At 41.3% G+C, this 20,095-nt stretch overlaps 1 protein-coding gene and 1 long non-coding RNA gene across 5 annotated transcripts in view; one reads left to right on the top strand and one right to left on the bottom strand.

Moving 5' to 3' along the window:
- Positions 1-20,095, bottom strand: part of ADAMTS19 (ADAM metallopeptidase with thrombospondin type 1 motif 19) — a 2,156,963-nt gene that overhangs the window by 167,144 nt on the left and 1,969,724 nt on the right. Inside the window, exon 19 of the mRNA XM_069625625.1 lies at positions 11,596-11,731. Within this exon, the coding sequence (XP_069481726.1) occupies positions 11,596-11,731 (136 nt within the window). The remainder of the gene's footprint in view (positions 1-11,595; positions 11,732-20,095) is intronic.
- The window catches only part of LOC138510148 (uncharacterized), a 198,000-nt gene that overhangs the window by 94,925 nt on the left and 82,980 nt on the right, over positions 1-20,095 (top strand). The gene's annotated exons all lie outside the window — the stretch shown is intronic.

Genomic DNA, 20,095 nt, shown 5'->3' with positions numbered 1-20,095 from the left:
ACACCATACTCAAATGACCCTCCCCCTATCTCCTTGACTGTTCCTATCCATTTCATGGGACTCCAGCACCTCCTCCACAACTCCCATACATGTAACTGTCACTCAAAGATATGTCCTGGACCCAATTCTCTCACCCTGTACACCTCCTTCTTTGGTAAACTAATTTCTCCTTTGGCTTTAACTATCACCTCTTTGCTGATGATACTCGGATATTCTTCTCCTTCTTGACCTCCAACCCTACAATCTGCAAACACATAACCAACTGCCTATCCATCAAGTGCCACCAAATGGCTTAATGCTGCCTCATGCTGAACTCTTCAAACACAGATGTCCTTTTTTCCCCTGTCTCCTATGACATCCCCACACTCCCATCTGCAATTTCTTTCCCCTGACCTACTGAGCCCCTGAACCATGAATGGCAAATTTAGGGTTATCTTATGCAGTGACCTGAAACTCTACCAGTTCATCAGATCCACTGCAGCCAGACTCAACCTCATAAACATTAGAAAACTCTGCCTGCACCACAAACCACTCAACTAAAAAGTATATTTACTTGTGCAGTAACCTGGACTACTGAACAAGCCTACTTCTTGATTTACCCCTGTACACTTTTTCTCCCCAACAATGTTCTTACATTTGTGACATGCACCCTTTTCACCATGATCTCATACCCCCCACTTTGACCTACAATCCCCGCGCTGGATGACACCTCTTGCAAAATCTCTCTCATTAAATGCATGCTATTTGTTTCATAAATTCATCCATGGTCTTGCCCCTTGCTACCTTAATGAATGTATCTCACTGCACTCTTCATCTTGAACTCTCAGTTCCTCCTGTCCCTACGCTTTTGTTCATTTTCACTACTTGCCCCACTCCACTGTTATTCTCTCCACCCTGGACTTAAAGCCATTTTTAAAATGGAATTCTTGATAATGAGGCTCAAATTTCACCTGCGGGCAATAGGAGTCCCCTGTACCTGGACTTCTTCTGCTCTGTTATTGCATACTTTGTATGTAATTTCTAACTTTGTAAGTCATTACATTGTAAGTCATGTAAGTCAAGCCCTGCACCCAAAGCATGGGGCACCTTACCTATCCACATACAAACTGCATCCTCCATCACCACTTTCAGAAAGAGCCTCAAAACATACCTGTTTCCCCACACATAACCCTGCCTTCCTCCATTGCAATAACTTGCCTATACTAATAGTGCCAGCGCTAAACAAAAATTAAAATAAATAAATAGTTTTCTGTTTCAAAATTATCCCCTTTTCTTAAATAAATATATACAAATACAAATAAATGAGAAATGTTTATGAGTGGCCAGGTGTGAGAATAGTAGGACTCAACAACAGTACGTTACAAAAGTCAATGGCATGTTGTTGTCATCACCATGTCAGTACCAGGTCTGGGCCCATCAATCACTGCTATAGCTATCTCTTTTCCAACCGCATGCAATAGCAATCAACCCTGCTACACTTTTCAGGGTCTGACATGTACCAGGTAACAAGTCATTATACAAAGCCCGTGTGTTGGTGATGGATACATGTCTTGTAATAAATCTGCTGGAATTAGGTGTTTGATCATTTTTGTAATTGTCTATTGTTCAACATTTATTCATGTATGCATTTATTTATTTCCTTTAGATAGCACTTTTATCCAAAACACAGCATAAAGAATAATAATTGTAAAATGAAAATGTGAAGGAAATCAAAAGCAAATATGGAGCAACAATGAAGGTAGCAATTTAGGACAATTCAGGAAAGGGAACATTTTGTACATGTTGTTTTAAACAGTGTTGTTTTGTTTAATAAATCATGTTCCAAACTTGAAAAATACACTTTAAAAAAATCAAAGCAGGATTTTATTTATGTGCACCTATTTTAATGGATTTCTCTTTAATTTAAAGTAGAGACCATATGTACGAAAGAATGTTGCATATGCAACACCAGTACTACATAGATACTGGAATTTATAACTGCCACTGAGAATTTCACACGTTGCCATCGCTTGAGAATTGCAAGGTGGCATATGTGGAAAGTGAATTTTGAACTTCCAACATTGGCACAACTGTATACATGGTTTCTGTTTGCTCGTGCAGGACATAAGTCGAGGATATATGTGAGGTGGTGGACACCATACTCTATTAGTTTTAAAAAGGAGACTTCCTCCCCCATACTTCTAGCAGGTATTGTGGGTGCAGGGGTAATCACACTTAAGAAGATCTGACATGTGACTGACTCTGCCAAACCGTTGAAGCTCCAAGAAAGCACTTGCCTTCCCACCGTGCTACAGGATGCACAGCTCAATAGTTTTTTTCTCTGTACTTCACTCTTCAACTTTCCACCCCACAACACCAGCAGATAGGGAGCTCTGTAGCTCTCTGGAAAGGACTGGCCTATAATGTTATTCGAGAGATTTCACAATAAGCAAGTTCTCCCAAGTGTCTAAAATTGGTTAGTAAATGAGCTGCACCACTTGACATGTAGCTACTCCTCTCCAGCCCTTATTGGCATAGAAGAGACAGCCCACCTCTTGCTGAGCAATCTCTTTGACTTTGGCTATGTCCCTTACAGACAGAGTCATCACATCCATGCCACTATTCTCCTTCTGGTAGACTTGCTCACAGAGGAACTAGAGAGAATTCCCAACATGACGTTCCTAAGAGGCCTCTGAGGTGGGGGAATGTCACCCTGTCTGACATATGACTGACCCCATCCATCCTACTGGTCTCCACTACCTGTTGTGAATTTAAGTTTCTCCAAAGACATTTCCTTTAGGAACACACCATGCTCAGATTTCATGGATCTTCATCAGTCCACTCAAATGCACACATGTATGCCCTTTAGTCTTATATTTATTCAGGAATGCCTTTAGACATAGTTTAATCCATTTCAATTTGCAAACTGCACTCCATATGTGTCCCTTTTAGTTGTTACACTGCATTATAATTGTAAGATGAAGTATTTGGCTGTAGCCTATTAGCAAGAAATTATTCATCCAGAGCCGAATTACTTTCTCCTGTGGAATTCAGCTGAATACTTAATCAAAGCCGAAGTTTGGTACAACCCTATTTTAAACATTCTTTAAAACTGTAGTTCTGTTGTACACATTCAAAAATCCAAGGGGAACGCACTCCAAACCTTAGGTGCCAAAAATTGAAAATAGCGAACATATGAAGAGGCACATGGTGGCCCTTGAGACGAAAATAACCACTGTGAAGAACAGCGTAGTTGTCTTGTGTGCTGATATAAGGAAATAAGACCTGAATAGATAAGTAAGTGCTAAATTATGAACTTGGTTAAACGCAATACATGCAAAAAGAAATTCAAATCAAAGTAATTGGAGGTGATTTTAGTCCTGTGACTTGAGATATTTCGTCCATGCTCAAATGCTTCCAAACGTCTAGCTTGATTCAATGGGGAACACTGTCATCCATCGCTGGGGTACGCAAGGTGTCCCAAGCAATGACACATATGCATTATTTTCAGGCATTACTGTGAGAAAAGGGTGGTGGTATGCTGCTTTTCCAAATGTCTGAGGATTAATTCACTTTAGAACCTTTGACAACTTTCCATGTCTGCACATTGTGCTACATCATATAGGACCACAAATATGTCATACCCAAGCTTGTCCCTGATATTCCTAGGCACGCAATGTTTGAGTGAAAGTAGTGGTGGAAGTGGTGTTCTAGCTGCCATGTAATGGTATGTTATACTTTCTGATCGGTTACAACAAAGTTTTTTCTCCAAGAGACTGTACACAATTGGTGGTTAGCTTCTACATCTACTTCTGCATCTGTAACTGTGCATTGGAATTCTACTCTTTCTCCTTTTCCTTGCTATCACTTATTTGCAGCAGAAATGCATAGTTTGACCTGTGCTCTGACGGATCATTATCATTATGGTACGACTCCGAACTTGCACACCAAAACCGTAAGTGCAGAGCTGATGAACAAAAGTGGCACACTTCAGGATCACCCTCTGACAAACTGACCTGCCACCTGATCCAGAGACACTACAGACTCTCCATCCCTGCCGAAAAAGAGCCCACATTCAGGCACGAGTGTCCAATGTTTCTAACAACATGGCTGACTCTTCAAAATCTGCAGGGAACTTGCCAACCCGTCTGCAGTATCTTCTGACCCTACTCCTTCCCAGGACCTTTGCAATGCACTCGCCTCTCACTTCATTTAAAAACACAGGGCATACTGAACAGCCTGAACACACACTCCTCCAACCCAACCTACCCCCTCAGCCCCCTCCTATCCTATCAAACACCATCCTCCTTCTTCCTTCTCTTCCTTTGCTCTGTATACCCTGACAACTCCATGAAGGTCTCTTCCAAACTGGTTGCCCCACGCTCTTTCAGAACCATCAAGGAAAACAATGCCTCTCTCACCCCTGCTCTTGCTGATCTCTGCAACCACTCCTTTGCTACTGGTTCTTTTCTATCCTCCCACAATCACTCCCTTGTGTAAAAAACCCTATGCAGTCCCCTCCTGCCCAGCCCATTTCTATCATCCACTTCCTGGGGAAGCTGCTTGAGAAGTTGGCCGTCCCCCAACTCAACTCTCATACCAAACTTGGTGGAGGTCTACACAACCAATAGTCTGGATTCCGAGCATACAGAGGCACGGAAACTGCTCTTCTGATCACCCATGAAGAACAGCCTGCATCCCTGGAATCCCTGTCCTCATCCTCCTTGATCTCTCTTCAGCATTTGACACCTCATAAAAAGGCTCCATAATACCCTTGGTCTCACGGAGCATGTACTGGACTGGCTTACCTCCTTCCTAACTGACCATTCGTACAAAATCACTCTAGTCTCTTTATCCTCCCCTACTACCACCTCCACCAGTGGCTTCCCCCAGTGCTCCATTCTTTCACCCTGGCTCTTCAACGTATAGCTTTCTCTGCTGGCACGCCTTCACTTCCTCCTTCTCTTTCTCCCCTAACTTCCAGTGCTACACTGACGACACACAACTCTTCTTCAAACCGCCTACTGATGCCATTGCAACTTCCTTCATCCCTGACTCGCTCTCTGCCATCCAGGCCTCGTGCACTGCTAATGACCTCTGCCTCAATGCCAGCAGCACAGAGATTCTCCCTATTGGGTCCCCTGCACCTTAATTCTTCCCTTCACTCTTGCCTTCCTCCATGGGCTTCCCACCTGCCCCCTCCTCTGAAGCCAGGAATCTTGAAGTCATCTTTGACTCCTCCCTTTCCTTCCTCTTTCATATTCAGGACATTGCCAAGAAGTCCCACTTTCAGCTGTTCCTTCTCAAAGGAACTCTCCCCTTTATCACCTTCCCCCAAAGACTCAATGTTATCCGTGCTCTGGTCCTTTCAGGCTAGACTATTGCAATAGCCTCTTCCTTAATCTTCCTTCGTCCACCCTGCAACCCCTCTACCTAACTCAGAATAAAGCAGGGAGATTTATCCTTGGCCTCAAGCCTAGGGACCACATCTCTCCTGCCCTACAAAGCCTTCACTGGCGCCCGTTCTCAGGACTGATTAAATTAAAATCCCTCTGTATCGTCCACAAGGATATCTGGGGCTGGGGTCCACTCTGTTTTCAATGCTTCCTGACCAAATATTCCCCTTCTAGACCCCTGCGTTCCTCTGGCACAAACTCCCTGCATGTGAAGCGGTTTGCTAAACAGGGAGCTGGTAGTCAACCACGTTTCTCAGAGGGCTGACTTCTATGGAATAGCCTCCCTCTCCCTCTGCAACTTGAGCAGGACCTCCTTAAGTTCTGAAAAAGCCTCACAACCTTTCTCTTTACCTCTTCCTTCTCCTCCTCTCTTCCCTGCTAATCATAGAGTAGCGTGACTGAAGTGCAGAGCATTATGCATCCTCACAGCTCTGACCCCCCACATCTCTCATCCCAGCCACTGTCTATGTTACTGCACTTAGGCTCCCATGGGAGGTTGCACTTACGGTCATGTCTTGTTAAGCATTTCACCCCGAGCACTTCTCCATGAGCACCACAATACCTATCCCTTACCCCTCTCCCCTCTGCACTTGCACGTTCTGAACACTCACTACGCATAGTAGGTGTGTCTCCCCTCCCTGTTATTCTCTTATTTGTTTGTACTATTAGTTCAATTATTTATCTGTGATGTAATTCATTGTCTACCTTACCCTTTTCCCACCTTGTTGCCCTGTGGGCGCTTTGAAACTGTTTTTGCTAATTGTATAAGATCCTAATAAATGACCAATAAATGAAAACATACATAAATGATCTTGATTAACATTGTTGCCTGATTTATCAGTGGATGGGAGTGGAAAACAAAAAAACCTGGAATATTAAGTGCCCTTCTCATGTTGGTTCAGTTGGGGGCTCCTGTCATATTATCCACATGTGTAATCCACTCACTGGATCAAATCTCCAACCTGTCTGAATCTCTTGCTTTCACTCACAAATATCATGTGTCTCACACAATCTGCTTACATGGATTTGCTGCTATTTCTGCTCCTCTTCCTCCAAACAAATATCACCCAATAGCATGTGTGTTGTTCACTCACTTCAGCAGGCAGACTCTCAATGGTATCTCACACCTCATTAAATCTTTACTACTTGCTCCCACAAATAGCTAATTTGCATGTGTCTCACATAATCTGCCAAAAAGCAATTTCTCCTACTCCACCCTCTCTGTACTATGCACAATCTGTACACAGAGGTTTAATATTCGTGTGTTCCATGTGCAATTTACAGTCAGTTAAAGACCCAGAATGCCTGCTATTTCCTGCATCCCACAATCTATTTTATTGTATTTTATTTTATTTTAAGCATTGATACAGTGCTGGTACTACACATGGGTCCTAGAACACATTAGAAAGTTTAAAGGGAGAGGTGAAAAAGAAGTGACAATGTTTTCAGAAAAGGATAGTAAGATTAGGATAGGAACATTTTGGCAAGGGAGTTGGTCTGGTCGGACTAGATGAGGAAAAGAAGTACATGTTGAGGCTTTTGCAGAAGGTCATGATAGAAGGTGTGGAATGGATGGGGATGGGGGCTCCAGCCAAGATTTCATTCCCCTAATTGAGCATGGAGAGACATAATGCCTCGAATGTGATGTGATATGGACGCTGTCAAAAGGAAGGATGTGCTTAATGAGGTACAGCTGTATTTTGTGATGATGATGATGATGATGATGTTGGCAGCTAGGTGGGGGCCAATGTTGTGGCTTCGGGACTTGACTGGTATGAATAGGGATATGTATGAGTTGTCCATAGTGAGTTTGATGCTACAGGGTGCCAGGATGGGTTTGTGTCTGGGGAAGGTGATGAGACATTCTGGATGGGGTGAGTTTCAGGAACTGGGTGGGCATCCAGGTGCTGATGGTGGGATGCATTTTCTGAGGTGGTCGAGGTGGCTTGCAAGGATAGTTCTATGCCATTCGCATATTAGTGAAAGTGGATGTTGTGAGTGCTAAAAGCCTGTCCTAGGGTGTCAACAAACAGACTAAACAGGAAGGAAATAGGGAAGAATCTGGTAGTTCTCCATGTTTGACTGAGGTTGAATGTAAACGAAAGAGGGCATCAAGACAGAGTGTGCCCTATCAGTGAAGAAGGAGGTAAACCAGTTGAGAGCAGTACCTGAAGTTTCATCCCGTGGGGCTGGATGTATAGGAGGATTGTGTGCCAATGAGGCTGTTGGAGTTGGTTATGATTCTGGAGCTGCATGGCAGTAGTGTGATGGGATAGTATGTTATAGGGAAGCCTGGGTCTGTTTCTTGAGGAGTGGGGAGAGCATTCCTTTTGGACTGTGGTAGGGATTGTGCCTGCTTGATGGTGGGGAGGGAATTGTTGAACCAAGGCTTTTGGTGGTTGTGAAGTTTCTGTGTGTTGAGCGGGACTATTTGGTTGCGTGCCTGGGTGTTTGTGATGCTGCATTTCTTGACGTGTGAGTGCTGTGTTTGTGATGCATTTGATTTGCCTTGCTCGCAGTGGAGGTATCTGTGGTGGATGGGGAATATTGTGCTGTCTGATGATGATACCCAGATTCTATTTTGCACAGAAACAGATTTTTTACAAAGAATCAGGTCAAGATTGTTGGGAGGTATGTGTGTGGGGTAGGCATTTTGTAACATGAGGTCATAGGGGAAAGTGGAGTGTGGATACTGTTCAGTATGAATTTGTTGTCTGGGTGAGAACAACCTGTGTTGAAATCATCAAGGCATATGCTAGTGCCAGCGGAGTTCTGGTTCTTGGTAGAGAATTCAGACTATTCAGTGTGGGGGTTGGAATTGTGTATTTGGGCAGTAAATGGGGTGGATGAATGTGGGGCATCATTGTGAGGGGTGAGGGAGGGAAGCAACTGAGAAAGAAGGCTTCAAACGACATGTACGGTGGGTCAGTGCAATTGCTCAGAGTGACTGAATTTGTATATATGATGTCAATGCCACCACCTGTTTTGTATGGGTAGCTACTCTGGAGGATGAGTTAGTGTGGGTCGAGCATTTCAGGGATGAGTGGAGTGTGATGGGGTTGGTGCCATGTCTCTGTGAGCAAACAATGGCGCTATTAGCACCATGGTTGGGGCCGGTATTGTAACGAGTCCGCCAATGTTCAATGGGGAATTACCACCCCATTCCAAGGTTGGCGGGGCGGTAATACCCCATTGAACATTGGCCCTTCCCCATTCCCATTTTTGCCCCATAGGACTCAATGGGACTGGGGAAGGCGGTAAGTACGGTACTGCAAATTGCGGTACCATACTTAACTCGAGAGTCCCTTTGCGGGTCCCTACTTTAACGGCTGGTGTAGACCAGCCGCTCAGGTCAGGTCCCGCAAAGGGACCTCGTAGTAAGGCGCTAAGTGGTTAACGGCGCCGTAGCCTTTTACGGGACTGTTAACCACTTAGCGCCAGGGTCGTAATGAGGCTGTCTGGTATGTGTAGTGAAGAGGTTGTTCATTTCGCGTGTGTACACTGACATAGTGTAGCAGTTGAGAATTAATTTGTATGTAAATAATTGTCTCAGTTCAACTGTCGGACTTTGATATGCATGTTGTTTTTGTATGTGTGCGTGCTGTGTCTTTGGTTTGCTTCTGTCACCCAGTGGCAAACCGGGGCTAGGGATACAGAAAGATATACAACATTATATAGACTCCAACCCTTAGAAAGGGCTGCACTTTGCTCAGGATACCCTGGTGACTGGACAATTGAAGGTATTGTCTCCAGTCTTCTATAGGGTCACACAAAACAAAAGCCACGTACACGAATCTCTCCTAGTCACCCAAGTCTCTTTTACTCTCAGAGATTCCTTCCTCCTTGACACACCTGAGAGCACTTTTGCTGTAAAATCCTTGTACATGTCACACAGTAAAGGCTGAAAAAATCTACATCTACCCAAACAAAACCTAACCTCAATTTAACTCTCCGCGTCATTGCTCCCCCTTAATATTCTTTTGTCTGCTTAACTAATCTAATATCAGTTGTAAACCATTGCTTACATTTCCTATGCCTGCCCCCAGTAACAACTTACTGTCTCTCAGAAAAAGAGGTCTAACAGTAAAAATATACCCCAATCATGTTTGCACATTTGCAGTCCAGAAGGTCAACTCAGGCACACCTTTAAAAAGGTTTTTCTTAAAGTTGACCACATGCACCATATCAAATTGCGATTAAGGGCTTCAAAAAGTTCAGCCAGGACTACTTGTGAGGGATGCCTTGCCCTGTCATCTTTTTTTTAGTCAATTAAATAAGTTCCATCGAGGTGCGTAATTGTAGCACTTCGAGGTTAGAAACAGAAAAAGTGCACCCCTTACAGAAAAGACACATTTTGGTTCCTGTCATGCAGGAGGCACACATCGGTGTCACAGAATGAGTCATCCATCAATAGAAATCTAGTGGAAGCAAACTAATCTACTATGTTGGGGTTTAATCCACTGAAACAGCTTGCACAACTTGTTCTTAAGCCCTTTAGAAAGAGGGTGGAGTAATTTTCTTGGAATAATGATTCAACTCCAAGTTGATCATATTCCAAGTTATTCCCCAAGATGAAACCGAAGGCTATAGGTTGGGGAAGGGTCATTATCCCAAGCAATTATGACTCCTCCGTTGTTGAATAAGACAATTAACAAATGGCACTGTGAAAATGAAAAGGAATATCTTTTTTTATTGAAAGAGTAAAATAGCACACTCAAGTACATTCTAATGAGCATGCAACTAGTAAACAATACATTTTACATATTTTGTCATTATTTCCTGTTTGTTAATTTGGGGAATTGAAGTTCAGACTCTCCAGTCTGCCTTTGGACAGCTGAAAGCAGCTGCTCCTTTGCTGTGTAAAGGCTGTTGGTAAAATCAGAATGTTTGGAATGAGCGGGGGAGGGGCGGGGGGGTTAATGTTATTAGAACCTGCCCCAAGGGGTGTCTCATTCACCAAAAAGACTGTTCAAAGATGGTCGCCATGGAAGGGGAAGGTGGCTTGAAACGCTGGATGAGATCGCCAGTTTCAATCATTCAGGTTTCTAGACACCTGATCGGTTTGCTCCCCCCTGAAGAGTGCTAATGCAGATTAGCTGAGAAGTATATAATGAAATGCATGTGCTGATTACTCTTTATAGGCCTAGCCTGAGGGCTTTACCAGGTGTTATGGGCCCTGAAGACTGAATTAAAGGCCCAAGTGCAGTGAGGACATTTAATGAGTTGTATTGACCCATACCTCATGGTACAGCTGAAGGTGAGGTCTATAAAGGTACTATAACCTTCATCGCTCTTTAAAATATATGGTGTATTTACAAGTATATCAAAAATTGTAAGGCCAAAAAATCACCTTGTGGTCGCAGCAATTTGCCTCTGGGCACTTTCTATACTGTTGGTAGTGATTGAATGCAGCATTCATAACAATCTGCAGGCTACACTGGTTCTTATTGGCTGAATAGTGTCCAGTAAGAATGCTCTATCAGCATACCAAGGCTTATAATATTGTGTTAACCACCCATCATTAGGGCTGGAACAGGTAGTAATGGCCCGGTTCTGGAGCAAAGCAAGAGTGTTTAACTAGGGGCCCGGGATGCTATCACCCCTTACAGCACTTGGAACAGGTGGTTAACTCTATTAGCACCCGTCCCAAGGGCTGGGACGGGGCTAATTCAAAGTATTTTCATTCCATGAATGGGTTGCCCCATGGTTTCCTGTTCACGGATGGAAAAGACTGTTTTAACATGGCCACCATGGAATGGTGACCCTCTTCCCTTTCCATGGCGGCCATCTGGCGAGAGAGGAAAGAGCGGCAGCAGAAGCGGCCATGGCACTCGCCGTGCCGAAATAAGGTACGTGGGGAGGGGGATTGCAAAAAGAGGGAACAAAGGGTGGGGGAAGATGGGGAGCAGGCAAACCAGCAATCAGGTGTCTTGGAATGCAGGCAGAGATCACCAATTTCAGCCTGTGTTCCTAACCACCAGATTGGTTGGCTCTCTCTGGAGCGTGGTAATGTATATAAAAAATGTTAACATGCATAATCGTTCTCCAATGATCTCACATGAAACCGGGAAGATTGGAGGGTGAGGAAAAAGGGGGATGTGCTGAATATAAATTAAATAAAAAGAGATTTTAAAAAGTTTAAGCAAATATTTCTTATCACCTGGTTTGACATGGTTGCTCATTGCACTTTCGAATCTGAGGTTTAGGCTTCGTCAGGTCTTTGCATTTTTTGTTGTCAACAACGCTGATATTTTTATTCATGATCTTTGTACAAGATACATTTGTCTTCCTTTCTCCTGAAAGAAAATTAAAGTAAAGGGCTAAGGTAGAAAGAAAGAGTTTTACAATCATAAAAACTTTTCTCATAGTTGACTGCTATAAAGCAGCTGGTCAATCTTGTTAAATAAAAAAAGTACATATCTTAAGCATACATAATTATCAGTGAATGGATGTTTATCCAATTATAATTCAAGAAATGTTCAATACGTTAGGAAGCAACTGAAACACGCAATGGGTTCTGACAAAAGCAAGCTATGACTTTTGAAACCTGTCTTCATCATCATGGCTTTTGTTTATCTATACGCCTTTCAATCCTGAGGAGCCGGGAGATGAAGGGGAATGGGAAGATATCTGTTTGACACCCAATCTCTGTAAAGAACACGTAGGAAGTGGTCTGGTAAAGGCAGAATGCATAGACAGTAGTACAGGGCCACGTGAGTAAGAGAGAGGAGAAACAGTAACTCTGCAGAAGGATGGGCACTGTGGTTCTTGTATGACTATTTGTTCCAAAGGCATGGTAGTAATATGCCCTGATCATGATCACATCTCAAACATTGTTTGAAGTGTGCTGTAGAGCCCAGAGCTATGAACAGTGTCAGGTACTTGACACACGTCCCGTCAAGCCATGCAAATGTGGGATTTGCATTATCACCATTTTTTTCTGAATGTGCTGCAGAACAGAAGTTCAGAGTGTGAGCCAAGATGAAATCCCCCAGAATCTGTCTGCATATGAACATTATTGTCAATGGGTTTGAGAACATGTGTTTCAAATGGCCTTGAATTTAACCATACATGTTCCTCCATTTGGAATTCCTGAGGTACAGTTTCTAAGGAAGAAAGCGCCCATCCTTGACAGGTATCCAAACGCCACCCAGTCCAAGAATATTTGTTGGTTGGTTGCAAGCCCTTCTCCTGATCCTGTCACATCCAGACTATTTTTTCCCCCACACTCTATATCTCATACATAAATTACATCCCCAGCAATGCCTGATCTGAAATATTTCCTGCTGAGCCATGTATCATTGAAAATGAAGCCCTCTCATACTGACACTATTTTTGGGAAGTCAATGTAACCATGCCAAAGCTATTTTAGGTAGTGAAAAGACACTCTAAGGGCAATATCTTTGATTTTTGGGGAATCATCAAATTGACCCAGAAAGAAATCTTTTGTAGGGAGAATCCATACTATCACATTGATATTATGTAGGAGACTCATAACTCAAATCTCGAAACAGGACTAATAGGATAATTTGAATTGAGCTCTTGAATCCACCGAGCAGGCTTCCCATACCAGTACATCCATGGTCTGCTACGCCAGAGATTTTCGTTTTCTGGTTCCCATGCCTTTCTTAACCTGACAAGGAAATGATTGCTAATGGCTGTGCAATATATGCACATGGCAGCCATCATTATAATGAATTATGCCTTCATTTACAGTTGTAAAAAGCAGGCAAAATGTCATAGGGATTCAAGCCACTGTGGCCACAGCTAAATAGCAAAATCAGAAAAAACTTGCTGGAAGTGTGTCTCTGTGTGTTTTTACATCACTGTGATATTTGGAACCTCAGTGAAGATTGAGTCAATATGCTAAATTGAAGAAAATGCCGGTGGTGTAGACTTTGCTTTTATGGGGATTTCATCTACTTTGCCAATATAAATGGTAGCTGGTGAAGGTTGCATGTCAAACTGAGAATTTCCTATATTTACTATTGCATGAAAATAAGCACAATTTACCTCTATTCTTTTCATTTTGTCGCCACAATTTTCTTTTCTTGAATTTGGGTCACACCTGCTATGCCTCATTCCCCCTTTTTTCATCTTACTGCTACACCGTTTTTGGTCTTTTTTTCTTCTCCATTTTTCCTCCAGCAATATTTATATTTTGATAACAACCATGTATATCTATGGTCTGTACAGAAATTAATAAAAGGTTGGAAAATGGGTTATGGGATGCATCCCCCATTTTTCTGACTGAAAAACACTGGTGGAAGAAATGATACCTCTAAGAAGCATCATCCATTTTCTTTCCTTTAACCATCAGGGAAGTCAAAGAACTGCACAATCATCAGAGACAATTGGCTCCATCAGGGATATGCACATCAGTGAAAGGCATGGTCTGGACTTTCTTGATGGGGAAAGACAAGTTATTCTATTTAAAAACTATGGACCAAAATATGACATTGACCCATGATTAAGACAGCAACATTAAGCAACATGGAGGGTTCTATATGTGCCTAGATTGATAAACTAATATTGCCATTTTGATATAAACTACAATAGCTATTTCACTCATATTGTATGCTGTCCCTGTAGGGAAATATATACTGAAGAAGTATACAAAGAAGGAAAAACACCAGTTTAAAAACAAACATGTGAGCTGCAGCTATGCTTGAAATGCCAGCCTGCATTCCTCCACCCCAACCACAGAAAACACAGCAACATAGGTATTTGACATGCTTTCCATTGAAAGAAGTGTAAACATTGGTCCTTGAGCCTACCATAAAATGTAATGACTGCTTGGAGTTGATTAATAAAGATATGGTGGTCACAGCTTATCCCTAATGTTACTCTAAATAGTGAATATCTTACTCAAATTTCAAAGCACCTTCTGGTACCTTGGATAAATCCTAGTCTAGTGGACTAATCTGCACCGATTGTGCTAGACTTGTACCCCAAGCACTAATAGCATTAGCAAGACAGTACAGGGGCCCGACAGGTGGAACTAACCTTGCTGATCTCTATTTGAATATCTTGTTTCTTGTGATTGTGGTGGCAAGGTCACAGGTTTGTCTTGAGATGAAGCCCACACCTCATTTGTCTAGTAGAGAGAAGGAGGGTTAACCTGGATACCTAGCATTTGTTTTTTTGAAAATGAAATAGATATTCCACGTAGTTATCTCACGTTTTGTTCTTGGTAACAAGAATGTTTTTTGTTTTATTTCATCTTATTGTTTTAATTTTTTCTGAAAACCTCATATAAGTACAGTGGGGCCTCTTATGTCCCAATTGTGGTCAGTCAACATGTGTTTCGACCCGTAGGTCGTTTTCAAGGCTATGGAATGGGGTCCGGTACCCCCTATGGTGTCCTTGTGTGGTATGTTGTGATTGTTCCTGTATTTAAAGCTGGGCTCTTGTTGGGCCCTAAATTTCCATGGTGCTCTGCATCGTGTGTCCTGCTTGTGTGTCGGAACAATCACAACATACCCTCCTCTTTCTCACTTATACATTAGGCTTTCAGTCCAAGAAATGCCCATGCTTGCTAATCCTACTCATCTGGAAATCCACAAGCACATCTAAATACTGGGAGCTGTCTAGCACTTATTTGGCTAATCCCACCTATTTGGGAATGTATTTATCAGAACTACCTACCAGCACTTATCTAGCAGAACTACCAAAGCAAGAACTAATAGCACTTATGAACTTGGTCATTGCCCCATAAAATTGTGCTGCAAAATGTACTACACTATCATTCCAGTGATGCCCTTGCTTACTAATCCTACTCATCCGGAAATCCCTGAGCAGAAATATTTACCATGGACTGTCTAGCACTTATTCATTGCTAATCCCAACTACCTGGGAATGTATTCAGCAGAACTACCAACTGAGGACGTCTCTAGCACCTATACTATAATGACATGAGTTGGGACAGATTTGCCTGTCACCGCCTGTCAGTCTTTACCAAAGCAATTGACCCAATGAGATACAGGGAGGACCATAGCCTAACAGCCTGAAGGCAAAGGGAAATACCATCCCCTCGACAATCTGTCCCCATGGAAATCACACAGACACTAAAATTCACCATTATGCTAACTCTTTCCTCTGCACCAACAAAATATAGAATGTTGCTATACCCCTCGATTAATTCAGCCTAACTGCACACATACTTACACACCTCCACAATCACCTCAACAGTCTTTAGAAAGCAGCTATATGCCTCGGAATTGGCATAATTACACAAATAATCTAATTCACAAACGCTGGTGCTGCCAGAATACAGATACCCAAAAACACTGGCCTTGCTGCACACATTCTATTGATCTCACACAACCACTGCACCATGCCTAACACTAGTATGCAGCTACACACCATTAAATGAACACTGGATGCACACATACCAAGTGCACCAAAACACCATTTACTACATTACTCTCTCCACTGATCTGGACTGCGGTACCCAAGGGCATTCCACCCACAGCACTTTGGAATCATACCAATGCTAAAAGGTGCTATACAAATACCCAACAACACAACATAAAATAACTCCTAGATTATAAAATGCTAATTTAACAAAAATGAGAAACCAAAGCCTTCAAAACTATTTTCACACCATTTCAAAAATTAAAACATGTTTTTCATATCACATTAATTCCAAAATAAACATACAATCACAACCATTGAGAATATTTTGATTTCTTCTTTATAACATATGAAGTGTATTTTAGCAAAAAATGTTAGTTCAACAAAAAGTTTTTTCTTAGAAATAGTTAAATGAAAATATTTTCAGACAAACTCAACACAGTGAATCCCATACATGAACAGTCCTACTTAGGACATTGATCCAAAACTAACTTTATAGATCTTCTTTCCTCTTAGATACAATGCATTTCTGATATTAACTCTATCCTTCTTCAGGGAAAGTAGGCACTATCTTCCTAAAATAGTAAACAAGTCCTGAATTAACCAATAAACCCATAAGGATGTTCTCAATTCTTCTATTTTAAATCAAGACAATATGATAATCACTAACCTTTTTCTTCTAGAATCTCTAAATCATAGGATGATTAGAAGAAAATAGCTAGCAACACATGTTGAGTATACCTCAGTTATTATGGTCATAAAATGTTGGTATGGTAAAAATAATTTTTAGAAAAAAGATATATCTTACCCTGATTAGGGTAGTTAATCAAATCGATCAGCCGTTGATCAATAGTCTTTTTAAACCCTCAATCTGGGAACAGCAGGAACAATTCCTGCAAATGGTACATTCTGAGTCACATAAGGGGCCAATCTAAATACAAATGGTAAATCCAATTTCCTCAATGATTCCACATTGTACTCTGCTCAAATCTTACCTCATATATCAGTAATAACAAGACATGAGGCACATCGTTGATAATCATTGCTATGTAGCATGATGTCATGAGCAACATTGTATGCCACAATTTCTTTATTAAAAACATGTCTCGTTATTACATATATGAGGTTAGATTTGAGCAGATTTGTAAAAGATGTGTATAAAATCTTTGTAAGATTTGTATAAAAGTATTAGTGAGTAAAAAGTCAACATTTGTAACTCATCCACCATAAGTCATTCTGAGATGAAAATCACATCATTTAACTCACCTGAGGGAGAGCAATCTGATAATCTAATTAGTAACACAATCACATGTTTTAGAAGGCTACACCTGTTAAATGCAAAAATGCCTAAGGAGACATCACGTCAAATGAGAGGGACACAGGGTTTGGAAGTTCCTCTCATCAGACTGCCCTCCTCATTAACATGTCCATTGAGTATGGAGGGGTTGGTTTAATGTGAAGTAACTTTTGGAATGCTGTCCAATCACATCCACTGACCAATGAGATTTGAGAAATTATACACACCTCAAAAGGGAGGGGATTCCGCTCTAAAAAGTTCATATACTCTGGGAACACTCATTCGCTCACTCACTGTTGAATGGAAGAAGGAGTGAAAGGACAATTGACAACAACAGAAAGGAGAATGGAATAGATTGCTTTCTTCAGTGGGAAAGACAGCAGACATTCCCAAATACAGAAAGAAGGGAGCCAGACTATGGAGGACAGCTGGCCTCATCTTGCTGACTGAAGCCCCCCTGTTCATGAGAGGAATACCTGAGCCTGTACTGAAGAGTGTGCCTTCCTGTCTGTGAGACAGCTCAAAGAAATATGTATGTATAATAATGAGGGGAAATAATCCTGTGGGGAGCGATACTCTGAAGGGCAATATATTAAAACCCAGCTTCTGTCATTTGTAAGTACTGAAGGATGTAGGTGTATACATTGACTACAACCAGAAAAGTTAAGAGAATATTTCAGAAGTATATGCGCTTCTGGAATTATATATTTGATAGCATATATCCTATGGTGTGTATACTGGGATAGCCCCTGGCTCCTTCACTGTGTAATGGGTACATACAGAAGAAGTATTTTGGGAGCCAAAATTATATCTTACTGGTGCATACCTAGAAGGGTAAGGTAATTAAAGTCATTTACTGGTTACCTCACCAAGCAAAGTCCTGTTGCCAGTCCTAAATCTTTCAGGAAAAAGGGGGAAGGGTGATTATTCACTACCAACTTCCCTGCTTTTAATTCACCCATTGCAAATGAAAAAATGTACACTTTTACACATTCATGCAATGGAAACACCACTGAAGTGAGTTTAGCAAACATACTCTTTCATGTTGTAAGTGATTTAAATTTGGGAATGTGAAGAGGCGTGTCATTTCAATGGATTTTTTTTAGACTGCTATTTGTCCTTTGAGTACGTGGGGGAGATATCTACTTTCAATACATGGGAAATAGAGATTTAGATAGGCAATGTTGTTCTGATTTAATTTGTTTGTTAACACATGGAAGCCTTATCCTGGGCCCAAATGCATTTTTCAATCCATGGTCAACAATGTATACATGCTGAAGTGTGAGTATTACACAGGTCCACATTGATGCAAAGGTAGCATAGAAAAGTGTTGAAAATTGCATTGATTATTCTTCATTGACATCACAATATTTGTTATTGGAATTTCATAGCATCATCACTTGTTTCTATTTAAATTGATGTACTGTACTGATTTCTATTTCATTATTAAATAGGCCTTCTGTGCATCTCTGTGTGTGTCTTGTCCTGAAATGGGAGGGATGTTGTTGGGAATCAATGATATTAAATTGGTGGCCCCAAGGTACATAAAAAAATGTATTAATTAAATGAAAATTGTGCGCCCCTGATTTGGGGTGGATGGAACATTGCCCCAAACTAGATGTCATCTGATTAAAAAATCCTGCATGACAACCATTGATTGTTTAGCTGTAGATAGGTAATTGGTTGTTTTTTTAAAGGACTAAAGGCTCTACAAGTTGGCAAGAAAAAGCTGTTTCATTCAGGTTATGGTCTATTTTTGTTACACATTGAAAGGTCTTAATATTCAAGCAAATACTATATACCTAATCACCCTTACCCTCATGACATTGGGGATATCCCAAGTGAAGCATATAACAAAGAAAGACCTGCAAAATGGGCCACCCAAAAACCAATCCACACCCACACAAATAATAAGAAAGATGACCTACTTCACCACCTAACCCACAACAGGACAGTCCCACTGCTGGTGGGGAACTGAAAGGAACATCCATAACCCAGGGGAAATAATGATAATAACCATGGTATTTTCTCAGATAATAGATTTTGATTGATTAAATTTGATCAACGCAGTGAAAGCTACTTCTATTGGGGATGAATCACTTTTAGTCCATAGTATTTCTCTCACTTTAACATACAAATTGGGAAGTATTATGGGCTGCAAGTGGGTTAACCCCTGTAGTAGTTGGTTTCATTGAGTTGATCAAATTCAGGAAATCAGGATCTGGTATCTGAGAATCTTCCTACCATCTAGGAATGAAATAGAGAATCATCTCTGGGATAGGTGAAATATGATGATGAGATTACATGGAATTTTGGATTTCAATTTTGCTTTCTTTTCTTTTGTGCACTTTCTTCACCCTGGGGATCAAATCTATTGGCCGGCTGTCAAGGAAAAATAATTTTGCATGAAATATGACCAATCATCATAAATAGCTGCACTATAATGTTATATTGGGTTGTTCAAGACCACATTGGCAGTACGCTCTTCTCAAACGTGCCTAATAGCATTAATGTTCCTCGTGATAATGTATTTGTAGCAGAGACAAATCTGTTTTTAGAAGCTTTGTATTTCTGCAAAGGAGCTAAATAATTTGCAATATTTGTTACTTTTGCTGGAAGTTTTCAGCTAATTCGACCAGTCCTCAATGCAAACATTTATTTGGGCTTCATCTGGTGTTTTTCTATTTTCTTGAGGTCCATAGATAATATGCAAATCTTGAATGGGAGCAAAACATCTGTTTATCAAAATATTGTATGCACTGTATAACACAATTCAAAAGCAGCTCTTGGAGGCCTTGTTTTGAACTCACACCTGCTATTTGGGGACAATAAGTCATCCCATGTGCTGCAACTGATGCTATACACAGGTATGCTTAGGTCCAAGATGCTAGACCAAAAGCCTACACTCTGATTGGTCAATTCATATTTGTTCCAGTTTTATCCTAGGATACAGCTGTCCCAACTTTCAAAACATGCTTAAATGTTATGTTATGCTATTGGGATTTAT

The sequence above is a fragment of the Ambystoma mexicanum genome, chromosome 6p (genome assembly GCF_040938575.1).
Source record: "Ambystoma mexicanum isolate Mex_15411 chromosome 6p, UKY_AmexF1_1, whole genome shotgun sequence".
In the NCBI taxonomy this organism is placed as follows: domain Eukaryota; kingdom Metazoa; phylum Chordata; class Amphibia; order Caudata; family Ambystomatidae; genus Ambystoma; species Ambystoma mexicanum.
The sequence above is the reverse complement of the archived record's forward strand: the minus strand, read 5'-3'. Positions and strand labels throughout refer to the sequence as shown.